The 18,077-nt window shown below is 37.7% G+C and overlaps 2 protein-coding genes and 1 non-coding gene across 5 annotated transcripts; all 3 read right to left on the bottom strand.

Moving 5' to 3' along the window:
* Nucleotides 1–10: 10 nt before the first annotated feature.
* LOC137731731 (uncharacterized) lies at nt 11–3,175 on the bottom strand. 3 transcript variants are annotated; one of them, XM_088687751.1, is made up of 5 exons: nt 2,874–3,173; nt 943–1,013; nt 545–680; nt 335–404; nt 11–237 (listed from the first exon to the last, which is right to left on the bottom strand). In XM_088687751.1, the coding sequence occupies exons 1-4, from the start codon at nt 3,028–3,030 to the stop codon at nt 373–375; spliced, it is 396 nt and encodes a 131-aa protein (XP_088543877.1). In that variant the 5' UTR covers nt 3,031–3,173; the 3' UTR covers nt 11–237; nt 335–372. The 3 variants fall into 3 exon arrangements, with proteins under 3 accessions (XP_088543877.1, XP_068327026.2, XP_068327025.2); XM_068470925.2 differs by lacking the exon at nt 335–404 and having other exon boundaries at nt 2,874–3,170; XM_068470924.2 differs by lacking the exons at nt 11–237; nt 335–404 and having other exon boundaries at nt 429–680; nt 2,874–3,175.
* Nucleotides 3,176–6,065: 2,890 nt separating this feature from the next.
* Nucleotides 6,066–7,257, bottom strand: LOC137732481 (transcription factor MYB101). Its single transcript, XM_068471795.2, has 3 exons — nt 6,924–7,257; nt 6,680–6,809; nt 6,066–6,593 (listed from the first exon to the last, which is right to left on the bottom strand). Exons 1-3 carry the CDS (start codon nt 7,084–7,086, stop codon nt 6,167–6,169), a joined length of 720 nt encoding a protein of 239 aa, XP_068327896.2. The 5' UTR covers nt 7,087–7,257; the 3' UTR covers nt 6,066–6,166.
* A 6,436-nt stretch (nt 7,258–13,693) lies between these two features.
* Nucleotides 13,694–16,245, bottom strand: LOC137731842 (uncharacterized). The gene is made up of 3 exons (XR_015957755.1): nt 15,531–16,245; nt 14,963–15,126; nt 13,694–14,853 (listed from the first exon to the last, which is right to left on the bottom strand). It is a non-coding gene; the product is annotated as an uncharacterized LOC137731842 (transcript).
* Between the last annotated feature and the right edge of the window lie 1,832 nt (nt 16,246–18,077).

The following is an 18,077-nucleotide window of genomic DNA, read 5'->3' as shown; positions in this document are numbered from 1 at the left end:
AAATACAACATTGGTAAAACTTTTGTATCATCATATATTTAACACCTTGTTTGTTATGCAAGCAGAGTTGTAATATTTAACACCTTATTTCGGGATGACTTGGTATCCCAATTTCAGTATAAAGTGAACAATACTTTGTGAAGTACATGGCTCAGGCCTGAGTTGCGAGCGTTCCATTTTTCTCTAGTTGACGTCGTCTTGCTCGTTCCATCTTTCGTTTACGCCACTCTTCCAGGGCTGCAGAACATTATGTATATCGGTAAAATCTAGTTAATAACAATACCAAATAATTTGACAATTTTAATGAAATATTTGCTGCAAGGCTAATATTTACACGAGAAACCATAACCATTGAATCCATCTGCTCTAATGTTACAAGGAGTGAAGGACGTTTGATGAGTTCTCTGAAAGATTGGTTCACATCCAACTTAAAATGCGAGCAACTATCTGATTTTCATAAACAATAGCGGACGCACACAAGTAACATACAAGAACGACAGCCGTTTCAGAGCTTCACAATGAACAAAATATGACATAGTTTCACCTTTGAAGCTGGTTGCATCATTAACATAATGCAGATCCTTCAATCTCTTGGAAAGGTCAACTGCAACGGTCTGCCTTGTGTCTTTCTCTTTAGCTGTTTCTGGTTTTTCATATGCTTCTTGTTGGATTTCCTTCACCTGAAAAGGGAAGAAATTAAAAGAGCATTCAATGGTACACAAAACCATGAATTGCACGAGGTTTACTATTTGCTTGATATCGAAAAAAAAAAAAAAAAAAAAAAACAAGAAGTTCCAGTTTCAATTGAAAGTGCACTTAGCATCAGACAGGCAAGCAGTCAAACATTGGTTCAGTTTGTACATGGGCTCCCTCCATTTCATTTGTGAATAGCAGAAGAATTATAACCGACGCATAATAGTTCTAACACTGAATCAAACTTACTCTTTTTATCAGTTCCAAGGGTCGCATAGCAAAACGAATTTCTTCAGATTCTCTTACATACCTAAGTGCAGCTGCGCACACACAGGAAAAAGACTAAAGCAAACCAACTTAAAGTCAAGAATATATCATAATCATATTAGAGCATCATCGGGATTCAACGTGAAAACGGAGTGCCGGCTGTTGACTACCTGACGCACATGAAAAAACAATACTTTCACAGGTTTATGATTATAGTATATTTAACCTGATATAACGAACGCATCATAGTTTAACAACACCATACTGCTTAAATCAAAACTGTATCTTTTAGTCACTCAAATACAGGTCTCATGCTATTATAATGCTTCGTTAATGAAACGCCTTCACAATGACCACTTGGACCACTTTTCCATTAGAATTTACTCATTATTATCATCAAGTTAAAACCCATCATCCAGTCTTGAACCAGGGTCATATACATGTAAAGGGAAAATTAAAAAAGAAAACCTACAAGGTGTACGTCACCAGTTGCACAATTTTAATCCTAAGATTTTAATTGATTTCAAGTTGTATACATCCAAGAGCTTACTGGATTTTGAATTGTATACTGAGCTCTATTGATGCAGGCCAAGGACTAAAGGCGTTATTGCATAAAATTACTGGCAGCTGGGATTTAAGTTTTATAATATAATACATGCATTTTTAGAGTTATAATGCATGTATCTAGCTTTAAATTTGTGGCTTATGGAATTCCTAGGTTAATGACATTTTATGAAATCATTTAGTTTTTTAGGAGTTATATTGTAAGCCTTTATTTTTTATGTCTTTTCATATTTTTCACCTTAACTTGTATTTGTAAAGAAGAAGGGGAGAAGTTGTTTGAATTATCATATTGATATTTGAGTTGTAAACTCGTTTTTATGTGCCCGTCTCTTTGTAAGAGTCTGCTGCTTTGTTCTTTCTAGTGTCTATGTTGTAGGCTGGTACTAGAACCAAAGTTTATAGGGTTTTCAGACCTCTCCTCGCACTAGGAGATAGTGGACCCTACCTATCCATTCTATCTATCATTTTAATTCATTTCTGTCCGCTGCGCCCTGCATCAGTCCCTTTGCCATCTAGGGATGCGAGTTGATTGGTGAGACCACATGGATCATTCCCACAGTTAAAATGCTAAAGGAAATGGCACTATAATCAGTAGTAGGTGGTTTAAGCCTAAATCGCAGAAATTTGACCTGAAAAAGTGAGTAATGAAGTACAAGTAACAGCCTATGATCATGTTTCGAGGAAACAAACACGGGCACACCACTATGAAATATATTTCTACAGGACAGCTAAATGACCCCTCTAAAATACATTTACCTTAGGAGTTCGGACAAGTAGACAAGATAATCCAAGGTCTTCACTGATCTAAACAAAGTGTAAAATTCTACAAACTCTTCTCCAAGAAAGCAAGATAAACTTGGAAGGATTTTGACTTTCAGTTCGACTATTAAATTTCATGGCTTTTCAGTTTTCAATAACCTCCATATGCGATTTAATTTTCAAAACTGAAGCTGGTCCGATCCAGACTAGGAAGATAACCTCACAACATTGCAACTTAAAGATAAAGTCCAAAAAAACCAACTGTGAACTGTACTAAAATACTAAATTTCAAGCACATTCGGAACCTTCGATCACAAAACTCTCAAGCCTAAAATATTAAATTTCAAGCACATTCGGAACCTTCGAAGATCAACATAAAGCTGCACCAACAAGATCACATTACAATTAAACCACTAAACCCCACATTAGAAATCCTAATTCCCTAACCTCAAACGAAATGGGTCACCAATCCAATCAACAACAAGAAGCAAATGATGGTTAGCAAGAAAAAACCAGAAAATTTTCAAAAAGTGAGAAAATTTAGATAAAGAAAACCCATTGCCAGCTTGTAGAGAGAGAGAGAGGGAAACCTGAATTGAGGTGAGAGGCGGAAAGTTCGGAGCGAGAAGAAGCAGAGGAAAGAAAGCCCTGAAGCAGTAGAAGCGCCGTAATCAGGTTGAGCAAGCACATCATTATGGTGGCGATCCTGAACGAGAGCCTCGGCAGCCATGATTGCTGTCCCTCCATCGGATTTTTGTTTGCAGTCTCTTTTGGTAATTAGCTGCCGATTGAGCTGGTACAAATTAGTAGGCAGAGAGAGAGAGGACAGAGAGAGACGAATAGGGTTGATTTGGTATGAGATCCCAAACTGAAAATGAGATTCTCCAAACCAAAAATTTTTGGTATGGAAATTTGAAGACTAATCTCAACTAAAATTTTGGTATTCTCAATTTTTTGGATTCTTAAAATATTTTTGGTATTTTGTGATGGTTTGGTATTTCTAAATTTCATACAATTTGAAATAGCAATCATTCATACCAAGTTAAATTAACATGCAACTAAAATAAAATAAGTAACAAACCCAAAATAAAATAAAAAATAAGTTATAAATTTAACATGTTCGAAAACTAACAATACAATTTTTTGATTTTGTGTTGAAGAAATAGATACATTTGTTGGAGGTTCATACCGGTAGATGTGGCGATAAAGGGATATAGATACTACTTGTAGACCACACTAATTATATTGCTACTAGTAGTTAGCAACAATTCAACTGTATAATAATATACATACATATATATGATTTATTTTCGGATATGGAATTACCGAAAGATTGAGTAAACAATGCCGAATCTCGTACTGAAATTTTAGGATCAATTCGGTATTTTATCCCAAAAATTTTGAAAATTTTGGTTTGGGATCAGGATTTTTTTGGTTTGGTTCAGAATTTTCGGAAATTTTTTCCAGCCCAGAGACGAAGATCAACAAAAAGAGAGCGGGGTCTCCGGCATAATTGTGACTCCAAATTTGTCCTTGACCGTTCACTTTCACTTGATTTCTACTCAAAGTCAACCAATTCCAAATTAGAGGTAGGTCCTTTGTTTTGAGACAGGAAAAATATGAAAACAAAATTAAGAATGAGGAATGTGTGATTGTCTAAATCATTTGTAGCTTGTATTTAGGATAATATAAGATCTTTTCTTTTTAGGATTGTATTTTTGCAATGCAAGGAATTCTTATTGATTTACTATAAATAAGGTACTGTTTGGTACGTGGGACGGGACGGAACAGAGTGGGACAAGACGTTCCGTCTCACGTTTGGTGCGCCTAAAACAGGTGGAACGAGCTGTTCCACGGGACGAGTTTTGGGTGAATTTTCGTTCCACCTCACCTCCCTAGAACGACTCGTTCCACATCCGTGGAACACAAAATTATAACCCCTTCATCTTCAATCACAGGAGTACCACGTTTCAATTATTCTTATGTAATTAAATTTTGATTTTATTGAGTTGATATACTTGTATTGATTTAATCTATTTTTTATGTTGAAACGAGATACAACATGCTTTGAAGATGGAAATCCAAAATCCGAAGGAGGAACTCCTAGAAACCCTAAACCCTAATTTAGGCCTTTGCTTGGCGGAACTTGGGTGGTTCGTCAGGCAAACATTTACACAATACACGCCATTTTTTCCCTTGGCCCCAAAATGTTACCTTACATATGTACTCTTGCCCTGTGAAAAAATTTCGTTGTGCAAAGCCTTGGGCAAAACCCTAAATGTTGACCAAATTTCCCGACCAACATAAATTTTCTTCTAGTAAACAAAAACGACCCAACTAAATATGGTTTGTCGGGCAAATAGTATTTTCTAGGGGTGGGTTCAAAAAACTGAAAACTGAAAAAAAAAACCAAACCAAACATCGAACTGAAACTGAAAAATCAAAAACCTAAAAAAAAACTAAATCAAAAAAGAAAAAATTGAACCAAACCTTATTGGTTCGGTTTCGATTTGGAGGTTCGGAAACCGAACCAAACAGAATTGAATCCCTTTACACTGTATGAATGTATGCCCATGATGTTTCTTTTGTGAAACTTTGTTGCCAAGTTTTAAACTAAGCCTAGGGCTTTTTCAAGGAGCATACTTGGTTCAATTAGGGAGGATATTTGATTGGTTATAGAGGAAAGTTTTGGAACGCTTTGGAATTTGGAAGAATTTCTCTAATTGTTTGCTATTTGAAGGTGATCATTTTTCTTTGCAAATGACGTTGTTGATAGAATACGATTGATTTATATAATCTTGTATATATACAGCTACCTTCCCACTTTCCTCATTTTTTTATTATTAGTCTACTGATGCAAGCTACTTTTCTTAATTCCATATTAAAAAATATCAAGTTTTATAAAATATAAAAACAGAAATCATACCGAAACCGAACCGAAATTTTGGTTCGGTTTTGATTTTGGTAAAAAATTGAACCAAATGAAACCGAACCCACCCCTATTTTCTGATAGTAAAATCCAGCCATCCACTGAAATGGTGCATCCCATTCTTCGGTGCATTATGAAATTTTTATAGTCATTTGGCTATTGAACTGTCAACTCACTTGGGTATGACACAATCCAAGTTATTGAACAAACTATAATCAAACTAAGCGAAGCATTATAGGTATTGTGGCAGTATGTTCGTCCATTTGCATCCAAATTCGAACTGTACTTTTAAATATCAAAGTTGTAAAAAGAAAAAGGAAAAATAGTGAAATCGGAGTGGGAATCGTATTTGTCCATATAAATTGAAATGAAAACCAGTTCTTATCTTGGAACAAGACCTTTGTGGTAATAAATCATACAGTAAGATTGCATTTGTCCCAAATCATTACTTAAAATAGCATAAGAAATATAAAGACAAAAATGTCACGAGAAGCTTGATATGACCAAGGTAGTACTAGTACACAAAAGTTTTGAAGACGGCATGGATACTCATGCAACTCAAAGTACAAATGCGTTTTTGATTGAGCAAATGACTTATTGTGTTGTTTAGTATTTTTCCCTTTTTCGATTTTTCATAGATTTTTTTTAATGGGCCGGGGTATGCCTACACTACAAATTACGTCACCATAGTAGAGCGACCATAATTAGGTATCAAACTCATTGTAAATGTATATCGTTCTTGCATCTATGAGATCGAACCTTAGATCTTTTTCAATCAAAGATAACTGATACTATCATGCTTTGAAAGGCGGAAAAGGGTTTATGGAAAATTACATCTCCATGCGAAAACCAGTTAAATTAAACAACTTCCGATTAATCAAAATTGTGTTGCAGCATGCCTGCACCAACTTAAACCCTTATTTGACAGAAGTGGAAAAACCCTAGTTGTGAGAACTAGCTTTGCCTGGTGGTGTTAATAAAGTTTGCATGGACATCATTTAAGTTCCACAAACCATCCCACAGAAAATTGACCTCATTGCTGGAGGCAGCTTCAGGCATAGACACATTGACAATATTGTCATCGAGCATGGAATAGAAGAAGCCTTGCTCCTGATGATGATCAGCTGCGTGAGGCCAATATAAAGGCAGTTTAGTCTCATTTTCGTCCAATGAGGACATGATTCTTTTCACTTCTTGATCCACTTGCAAATTTTGTTGTTGTTGCTGCTGATTATGGGGTTTATGTCTCCTTAAGAGGCGGGTTTTGGCCCTTTCGGAGGCATCAGAAGGTGCTTTCGCCTTTTTCTTGAAATGAGTCCTCCAGTAGTTCTTGATCTCATTGTCAGTCCTTCCAGGCAAACTTCGTGCAATTGTCGACCACCTGATTTTTTTAACACAGAAGTTCAGCCTTGTAGCAAATAATAAGCTCACTGAGTTTAAAAAGGATCGATAAAACTAAATATTGACCTGTTTCCCCATCTAGCATGTAGGTCTAGAATGATGCTCTCTTCATGAGGAGTTATGTGCCCCCTCTTAAGTTCTGGCCTCAAATAGTTCACCCACCTCAATCTGCAGCTCTTTCCATTCCTTTTCAGCCCTATACAACAACGGATCAAACAAACATTTTTATTAGGGTTTGTGGGGAGAGAGAGAGAGAGAGAGAGAGAGAGAGAGAGAGAGAGAGAGAGAGAGAGAGAGAGAAGTTGCATACCTGCAAGCCTAGCCACAGAGTTCCATCTGCCTTCACCATGAAGCCTCACATGCTCAATGAGCAATCCATCTTCCTCAGCAGTCCAAGGTCCCTTTCTCCAAGCCTCATCTTCTATCATCCCCCAACCCCTATGATGTCCTCCTGCCATCATCCCCAAGTACATTTGTGAAGAAATCACAACTTACTGCTTTAACCTTTAAAGTTTGTGTCTTCAAATCCTATGGAACCTATGCTTTATGCTTGTTGTATGTTTATAGAATTGCAGCATTAGTCCCTATACTTTCTTCCATCAGTCAATTTGCTGTCATTTTCAAATCCTCCCCATGACAAAAACACTCTGCCACGCCTTTTCCATTTGTGATTTGTAAAGATTGTTCCTTGATTTCTTTTGTCACTTTATAATCTTATATCCCCACCTTTCTGATTTAACTTAACACCATACAATTCACTAAAATATTGTGCTAGCGACATTGACTGACGCGCTTATGTGCCTAACAGGATACCAAAAGTATGCTATCGTTTTGGGTGACACATTCTAGTAAGGATCTAAATATTTAGTTTAAGTTATTGGATGCTAAGTGAGACGAAAGAGAAAAAAAGAATACCATGGCTTTAAGACACGTACATACAGAACTTGTGCATGTTAGGACAAGAAGAACTAGACGCTAAGCATAGCCTAACAAATTTTACTGTAGAAATAAGTGGGTGGTGGAATTTTTTGAACTTGAACCAATGGATTTTACCAGGTGTTGGATCAGCTTCCCTTTTAAGGAGATTTGTTCCAATTAGCCACTGAAAATTAGAATTAAATATAATCTGCTGATGCCATTAGAATTCTAAGGTATTATATTGATGGTTGTGGAGCGTCATCGAAGGGGACACCTAGTGCTTTTTATTATACAATTGAAATGATATTGTTATGGATCAACTTCAATTTTCATTGATAATGCCAGAGCAAATACAAGATTTGGAACTGAAAAACTAAACTCCATAGAGGGTTTATACAATTACATAGATCTAATTAACAAGTAATGAAACAACGCCACTAACTTTGCAATCTAGTAGTGTTTCTTTTAATTGTAAGTGAGAAGTTTCAAATCCAACTCACATACATGAAATGACAAGTTCGACACTAATATTATTCTATTAAAAGGTAATAAAACAACACTAAATAGAAGCCACACATCATGGATGAAAAATGATTTGATTGAGCTTAAAACACTAGTGACGATAAATACGTCACGCATAATAAAGAATTTCTCTTAAAACTAATATAATTTGCGTTCTATCGATATGAGGCTCAACAAACACTAACATAATATGATGCATCACGTTGTTGCAGGTGAACCCTACCGAATCAAAATCTCAGATTCTTTGATTAATTAACATTTCTAGAAATGCTAATCCGTGTTTGGTACGGATAATCAAGAAAGGCGAAACACCTTAAGCTAGAGTAATGTGATGTGGGTTTATTAATTATTGTACTGGACCACTGCCCTTTTGTTGTTAGTGTATCATTCCAAAGCAGATTAGGATAGAATTTAGGGCATGACGTGGGGTTACTAAAGCCATAATTTTTCACCCAAGAGAGTTTCTAGAAACAATGTAATTATGTTGTTGCCTTTTGAAAACTTAGTGAGTTTGTCATGATCTGTATCTAGTTGTGCTCCACTTATTTATTTATGGATAGAGATGATATCACAAGTGTTTATAAAACTCATGTGGGTCCTTGATATTGTTTGTAGGGTTGAAATTTCACTAGGAAGAAAGCTAATTAGTGTTAGTGAGTCTAATTACTTTGAGTTTTTATTTTGGTGAAAGAGGAAATGAAACCATAATTAGTATGATTATACAAATGTTAATTAAGATATGAAGTTATACGATTGTACGTCAATAAACCAAGATTCAAAGATATGGAATCCATGCAAGTGGTCTTGTATGATTGTCTTTACACAGTGCTTGTATCATAGTATACCATGTAGAAATATTAGAGAGATGGACCGTATGACTCACTTCTAACAACACCGATATTGTCTCCAACTTGATAATTACACCTGCACAATCCGTCAGGTGTAGGGTTTTATCACAAAAGGTTTCGGTGTTAGTTAGAGTGGGGTTAGTATATTTAAACTATTACTTTTCTTTTTGTATGACCGATGTGGGATTCAACACGCCCCCTCACGTGGGACCCAATTAGTGGGTCACACGTGGGAGATCCACACATCAGCAACCACGCGGAGCCAAGAGGACTCCCCCTACACGCGGGGCCAAGGGACTCACCGTCATCGCGCAGGGTCAAGGGGACCCACACATCACGTGGCAGTACAGTACGGGCCCACTTTCTGGCTCTGATACCATGCTAATTAGAGCTTATCTTTGGGGCTTAATTTTCTGATGTCATTCTTCTCACTAAGGCGGAAAATATATAATGTACAAGAGTGATTTACAAGGAAAGAAATAAACATCAAATTACCTGATTACAATCTGAGTATAAGGACTCAAAAAAAGGTAACTAAACTAATTACAAAAAGTTAACTCTCCAACACTCCCCTTCAAGTTGGTGCATAAATGTCGTTTACGCCCAACTTTATAAGAGAGTTGTAGAATGCATGACTTGCAATAGCTTTGGTTAAGATATCCGCTAATTGATCATCTGACTTTACGAATGGGAATTGAATAATATTCACATCCAACTTCTCCTTAATGAAGTGTCTGTCAACTTCCGCGTGTTTTGTGTGATCATATTGAATTGAGTTGTGAGATATCGATAGCGGCTTTATTATCACAAAATAAATCTAAGGCTGAATTCGAAAGATACCCAAGTTCACCAAGTAACCTCTGAAGCAATAATAGTTCACATACTCCTTTTGCCATACCCCTGTATTCCGCCTCTGCACTTGATAAAGCAACCACTTTCTGTTTCTTACTCCACCAAGTCACTAAGTTTCCTCCCACAAATGTAAAGTAACCAGATGTGGACCGACGATCAGTAATGTTGCCTGCCCAATCTGCATCGGTGTAACCCTCTATTTGGCAATGATCATTCTTGGAAAACATGATACCTCTACCTGGTGAGGACTTCAGGTATCGTAGGATGCGTTCAACTGCACCCATATGTGCCTCACTCGGAGAATGCATAAATTGACTAACAACACTTACTGCGTATGCAATATCAGGCCTGGTGTGAGATAAATAAATTAACCTCCCAACTAACCTTTGATAACGATCTTTGTTAGTGGGAACTTGATCAGGGTGCACGACAAGATGGTGATTTTGGACTATAGGGGTGTCAGCCGATTTACAATCAAGCATTCCGGTTTCAGCTAACAAGTCAAGAACATATTTTCTTTGAGATAGAAATATACCCTATTTAAATTGAGCTACTTCTATACAGAAATATTTCAATCCACCAAGATCTTTCATCTCGAACTTAGTTGCTAAGTAATCTTTCAGCCTTGAGATTTCCTCTTTATCATCACCTGTAATAATCATATCATCCACATAAATAATAAGTGCCGTCAATTTACCCATTCGACGTTTCAAGAAAAATGTATGATCAGAATTGCTCTTCTTGAACCCATAGTCCCTTATAGCCATCCAAAACCTACCAAACCATGCCCGAGGTGATTGTTTCAATCCATACAATGCCTTATTCAACTTACACACCAGTCCGGGTTGTGAAACCGATGCATAACCAGGTGGAATATCCATATACACTTCTTCTTTAAGATTACCATGTAAGAAAGCATTTTTCACATCAAATTGCTGTAATGGCCAATCCAAGTTAGCCGCTAACGAAAGTAACACTCTTACCGTATTAATCTTTTCTACCAGAGCAAATGTTTCTGTAAAATCAACACCATACGTCTGAGTGTATCCTTTGGCCACCCATCGTGCTTTGTATCGTTCAATCGACCCATCAGCTTTGTACCTGATGGTGTACACCTATCGACATCCCACTCTCTTCTTTCCTCGGGGTAGCAGAACTAAATCCCATGTTTGATTTTTCTGAAGTGCATCCATTTCTTCCTCCATTGCCTTGGTCCATTGATCATCAGATAGTGCCTCCTTCAATGAACTTAGTGTGCTATCATTGGATATTTGTTGTACAAAAGCTTTGTCGGGTTCTGATAATTTATGTGATGACACATAGTTGACAATGGGATATTTAGAGCATGTCGTTGTTTCCAGTGAATATCGATTGGGTGGCTTTCCCCGGTTGTGCCTAAAAGGTAACTGATAATTCGAAACATCAGATACATCAATAGGGATAGTAGATCTTACCTTAGGAATATTCTCTGGAGTATGGTCATCTGGTGGTGCTATATTTTGAGACGAGGGAAGAGTAGTATCAATAGAAGTTCAAGATCGACAAGTGGCAGCACTGTTGCCGTGGGTGAGCACGGCACTGCAGTGTCTGCCGCTAGTTCTGTGGGCAGCGATGCTGCTTCTGTTGGCTGGGCTGGCAGTGCAGCCACTGCAGGCTCGATTAATAGTGGTAATGGAAGATCAGTGGTAGCAACAACCATGGTCCAAACCTGCTCGTCATGCAGTGTCTCCCCCTGAAGAGGAGGTTTGGAAGAAGCTGAAGAGTAATACATCTCAGACTCGGAAAAAGTAACATCCATGGTAGTATACAACGATACCCTTTCTAATGTAATCCATAACCCATGAAAACACACCAGAGAGCACATGGGTCAAGTTTTGCCCGTTGATTTTTATGTAGATGAACAAAGGCAACACATCCAAAAACTTGCGGTGGGAGCACCAAAACGGACGGTAGAGGCACGAATGTAGCAAGAACTTGCAAAGGTGTAAGAAAATTCAATACTTTGGATGGCATACGGTTGATAAGGTAAGCGGCAGTCTGAAGAGCAACATCCCAAGAGGAGCGGGGAATATCTGCCCCAATCAATAACGATCGAGTTGTTTCTAATAGATGACGATTTTTGCACTCAACCACCCCATTCTGTTGAGGAGTCTAAGGACAAGTAGTCTCGTGGAGGATTCCGTGATTAGTTAAATAATGTGTAAAATCATTATTAACATATTCACCACCATTATCAGAACGCAAAATCCGGATTTTAGTAGAAAACTGTGTCAGAACCATGGTGTGGAATGTCTTAAATGCCAGCAACACATCACTTTTATGCTTAAGAAGGTATAACCATGTCATCCGTCTGCAATCATCTATGAACGTTACAAACCACCTAATACTAGATGAAGTAGTAATAGGAGATGGTCCCCAAACATCCGAATGAACAAGACCAAAAGGAATATCACTTTTATTAGAATTCAACGGATAAGAGACACGGTGACTTTTGGCAAGTACGCAAGTGTCACATTTAAAAGTTTGAAACCGAACAACCAACAAATAAATCTGGAAACATATGCTGTAAATAACTGAAAGACGGATGACCCAAACGGTGATGCCATAACCATATCTGACGCCGTTTGTGATCAACGGCTCTTTGGGCGAGATTGACCCGTCCTGTACTGACATCGTCCACAAAATAGAGATCCCCCCTCTTAGTACCACGACCAATTATCTCATTCGTGAGAATATCCTGAATAAGACAAAATTTCGGATACATAGTACACAACAATTCAATTGCTCAGTAGCTTGGCTAGGAGACATTAATTTATGCTTTAGTGAAGGTACAAGTAGTGTATGTGGCAAAGAGAGGGTAGGCGTGAGGCGGACAGTGCCAGCACTAGTTACTGGTGAGGTGACACCATTAGCATTAGTAATATTTCGTCGAAGTGGAACAGTATCACAAGATAAATTAGTGGGGTCATAGGTCATATGATATGTGGCACCGAAGTTAATAATCCAATCGGACTGAGTATCACAATTATTCATATTAAAAGCATAACCATAGTTACCTGAGGACTCCGGAGGCATGTCGGAAGAACTCGAAACAGGAGGATTCATGGTAGGGTCTGTTAAGGCAGTAGTGTTTACGGTTGTAGTGTTTAGTATAGGGGTAGGATCGGTTAGGATGAAATTCTTTCCACCATGGAGTGCTGGTAGGTTCTTCATGGAAGGGCCGAGTTTGCTTGAGGGAACGGGTAGAGCAGAAATCCTAGGATCTCTGCTATGATACCATGTAAAAATATCAGAGAGATAGGCCATACGACCCACTTCCAATAACACCGATATTGTCCCCAACTTGGTAATTACCACCTGTACAATTCGTCAGGTGTGGGGTTTTATCACAAAAAGTCTCGGCATTAGTTAGAGTTGGGTTAGGATATTTAAACTATTACTTTTCTATTTTTATGACCAATGTGGGATTCAACAGTTTTTGCTAGAAAAAAAAACTTCCATAAGGCTTATTCCTGCTACATGACATCGGTGCTAAATGATAATACAGTTCAGTTAGAAGTTAGTATATTTATATTTGATGAGAACAAGAGTACACATCACCCACTTTTAATGATACTTTCATTTAACAAGTCTCATGACATGAACAACACTGCATAAGATTTTCTTTTTTTTCGATAGTAACTATGACTATGTTGAATTTTTGATAAGTGAATTTAAGAATTACTTACAATTCAATATACTATCTAGCCTCGTAACACATGACAATCTTTTAACATAGTAGTGATGCTCATCACCTAATCTTTTGACATCCATAAAGTGGATATGAATCTTCAAGATTTGTGACCGATGTATTTCTTTGTTCATCTTTGCCTTTCAACTATGGATGCTTACATCTAAATCGTAGAAAACTTGGCAAATGAAAATCATGCCTGGGAAAAAATTGGGCACAAGACAATTAAGAGCTTAGACAGAACCAAAAGCAAATGGCTACGTATAGGTTACAATGAAATCAAGATAATGTGTATAATATCAGATCAGATGCTATGACTGATGACAAACAACAGCCTTGCAAGACAAGTCATCATTTACAATCCAAATACCCAATTCTTGAAGCCGCTTCTGAACTAAATCTGAAGCCGTATCACTAGACCAAAATACCATCTGTTTTCCATCCCCCAATGATTGATTAACATTACTGTAATCGATCTTGAGACCGAAGCTTGTCTCGTCGAGACTCTTGACCTTCACACCCTTCTGTTCCAAAAGCTTTGTCATTATGAAACCAAAACTTATGCTCTGCCTTTTAACTAGCAACGAGTTCGCCATCGTTGCAAATTTGGATATAAAATCATCACCATCAACATTCTGAGCGAAAGATCTCCTGGCAAAGAAAAGTTCCGAGCTCTTCCCTATGTAGAAATCGTATGAGGGATCATACTCAACAAAAAGGTCACTACTGACAGGAAGCATGTTGCCGTCCACCACCCAGGCATTGTACCTAGATTCTAAACACTTTCTTAATACATAGGCCTTGATCATTTCCGCATGTGAATCTTGGAGAGACATCAATTTGTAAGCTCCTACACTCTTCAGAAACTGGTTTGTACCAATCACCGGATATCCTCTTCTTGCCAGATCAAACACGAAATCAGATTCGGGGCCAACAAGTACATAGTGCCATATATTTAGCCTCTCAAAGTGGCAGAACAAGTTCCTTATTGCCAGCTCGGATACCCCAAATAGGCTCACTATGATAACAGTGTCATGTTTCTGCACAGAATTAAGAACAGACCCGAGTTCATCAAAGCTCTCAACAACTGTGTCGGGAAATATTTCTCTGAAACAAAAATCATACCACTTAAGATCACTCAACGGTTGCATATCCCAAAAATCCGAATCAAGAGAACTTTCATACAGTATATGGGAATCAGGCCCAGCTGTTTTCCCATAATTAACACCAGCATCCCTGTGAGAGACACTAAGCGCTCTCTCTTGCAAAAAATTGGTGTAGATATTAAAGTAGCCACGAGTATGAACGAATTTAATGAACCAAGGTGTCCATATCTTCTCTCCCATCTTTTTATACCACCCTGTCGTCACCTGCACATGAATTTATCATCTCAACTGCGGAATGAGCGAGATAATAAAAAGTTAAAATTAGAAAAGAAAAAAAAATCTAGAAATCGAATTTTTAGAAGTAATAAAGTACCATGCCATCAAGAAATGGCTTAATGCCTTTTGCCTTGTGATTGTCATACCACACCCTGAACTCTTTCCAAGGTTTAGGAAAGAGAAGCTGACCCCAAGTGCCAACTAGTTGGTACAAGAAGAGTCGTGTTGTGTCATTCATTTGTAGTTTGTTCCCGTGTTTACCTATAAGCAAACAACAAATCAAATAAAAGTAATCCACTTCTAGTTTGCTACCCATAAGCCAACAACAAATCGAATAAATAGGTTCTCCGTTTCTTTTCCATTTGTTTTCATGAATAAAAATGAAAAAGAAATATGGCAAGCTACAAATTCATTCAAATCCCAATATTCCAAAACTGAAATATAAATTTGATTTTTCTTTGCCTAATACAATCATGCAAACGAGTATCTTACAACATTCTTGGATAATCCACACCAACAAGATCAGAATCAGGTATCAGACAATGCTTAAAGTAGAAGAAATCCAGTACTAGTACTAACCATAAACCCTTTTACATTTTCCTTTTTGGGCAACTAAATTAGAAAAAAGAAAAATAACAGACAAAGAAAACAAAACAGGATGGTACCTGGGACAAACCTTGGTCGCTGCAGCGATGCCCCGTAGATGTAGGGACGATAGTTAGAGGCATTGTAATAGTAATTCACGATCAGACTTGTCAGAAACTTGTAATACAGCGGTGAGACCTCCAAGTCATCTTCCACAACAAAAGTGAACTCGTTGTCAGAGTTGGGCCACCAGGCCTCCAACCATTGGGCCTGCAGGCCGACATTTGCAGTCCGGTAATGGACAAGTTTGCTCCCAAATTTCCACTCAAACTCATCTACAAACTCCAAAATCCGACGCGACTCCTGCAACTTTTGATCAATGTTTGAACTTGAAGGGGCATCCCCGAGGGCAAAATGGTCAACGTAGACGTGGAGATGGACCTCGTCAGTGAGGTAGTTGGCGGCAGCAAGGGAACGTAGGCAGCGAGCTACCGAGTCAAGCCGATTGAAGGTGAGGACCTTGATGATGAAGGTGAAATTTAGGGTTAGGGCTTGGGGGTGAGTGGGGGAGAGAGGAGTGGTAATAGGAGAAGAAGATGGAGAGGATGGAAAGAGACAAGAGGAGGAGTGGGAGGAAGTGTCTCTTCGGTCCCACCATTTTTGTAGGGCTAGAGCCTAGATCTGGGATTTGAAAGTAAAGAAGGGCATTGTTTTTACATTGAAGATGTTCAAATAGCTTTGATGATGTTCAAATAGTTTTTACATTGAAGGTGTTCATATCTTCTCTCCATCTTGGTGTACCTGCACATAAAGTTCACATCTTAACTGAGTAATAATACTAACATTGGTTTTGGGTTCGATTTGCAATAAAATTTAACTATCTAATAAAAAATTTCACATTAAAAATAGGAAGTGAATAAAATAATTTTAACTGTTTTTATTTTTGTTGGATTGAAATATTAACTGTTGAAAAATTAACAGTGAAGTTCATAACAAAACTTTTCGTTTCGACCAAGTTTATAAAATGCTATCCATTATATCAATCGAAATGTCAATTTGTTCCCTGTATAAATTTCCCTACAATCACATCAAATTCCTGAACCAAAAATACATACAAATCTATAACACTGTCAAAACTCATGAGTTAACAAACAAATGTGAATTCAGAGTTGTTTGCATAAAAAGTTCAAAACCTATAAAAACACAAACTGAAATTCTATTAAGCATATGTCCAATTTGGATGCGGATATAGTCTTCTTGTTTAACTCCGATCTCGCATAAGTATCATATTTACAACTATATGATACTTAAAAAGAACACTCATGTTCTCAATCTCTGTATCTGAAACTAACACAACCAAGAAACAAAAATCATAATGCAAATTCAACTAAATAAATGTGGTTAACCAATATTGTCAATCCAACAAACACTAGATTCCATATACATGTTAGTAAAACGCATGTTTTCAGCTCTTAGTCTCCGTTTAATTTTTCATATTTTTATAGCATATGGGCACAAGTTAGTGACAGGCAACAAGATGGTCGAGCCTCCCAAAATGTAATACAAAATTCTGTGACGTAAACGCGGCTGAAAGCTTTACAAATGCATGAGAAACATGCGACCGGAGAGAGGCAATAACGTCTTGAATAATAGATCAAGACAACATATTAAAGCAAGAATTTATGAGTACAACAAAAAATTGGTTCTTTAGTACGTGGTTTCCCTGAACATTGGTTCGAAAAGCACTGTCTAAACAAAACATTACACACAAGTACAGAAGAAAAACCAAATGCACATTAATTTGTACAATTCAAGGAAATGTACAAACCGAATCAATTTTCCAACATGGGAGTACTTCTCAAATCGTGTTGTGGGTTCTCTTTGTTCTAGAAGAAATTGTACATAATGCAATTAGCATCGTTGTCCGACGTTGCCACCAGTTAACCATCCGACAGACACCAAAACCAGTTAAGCATCAGACACACTGACACACACACGCACCATCTATATAAAACACTGCAGAACAACAGAACAAACAATATATGCACACTGTTGTCCACAATTTAAAGAAACTCTACAACTCAAATCGATTTTCGGACAACGTACTGCTGATCAAATTCTGGGTTCTCCTTGTTCCAAAAGAAATTAATGATTTAACCCAAAAATAAATAAATAAATAACCCAAAAATACCAAAAGAAACTCACTTGCCTGTTACTGAGATGCGAGATTGATCCGGATACAGCTGTGAGAAGGAGGGTGAGAGATCCAGAGGGCGACGAAAATCAGAGACGGGGGTGGTGGCGTTTGGAAGGTTTGGAAGGAGACATGGTGATGGTTGTCGCATGTCAACATTATTAAAATACAATCACGGAATCACGGGAATATAAAATGTTCACGTGATTTAAACGTGACTGTACTAAAGAGAAAAGAATAGGAAAACACCATTCAGGGCAAACAATCTGCCTCCGCTCGCAAGTCGCCAGAGAGAGAAAGCTTTGCGACTGTTAGTAAAGATCCAATCCAACGGTGGAGTGGATGTGTGATTAACGCCCACCCAATAATCCTACGGTAGAAACGAACCTCATTTTTTATGGTGATCGCAATTATCCCATGTTTCATATCCCCG

This window comes from Pyrus communis, chromosome 16 (assembly GCF_041283825.1).
Source record: "Pyrus communis isolate YQ-2024b chromosome 16, ASM4128382v1, whole genome shotgun sequence".
Taxonomy (NCBI): domain Eukaryota; kingdom Viridiplantae; phylum Streptophyta; class Magnoliopsida; order Rosales; family Rosaceae; genus Pyrus; species Pyrus communis.
Note: the sequence above shows the minus strand (reverse complement) of the source record. Positions and strands in the feature narration are given on the sequence as shown.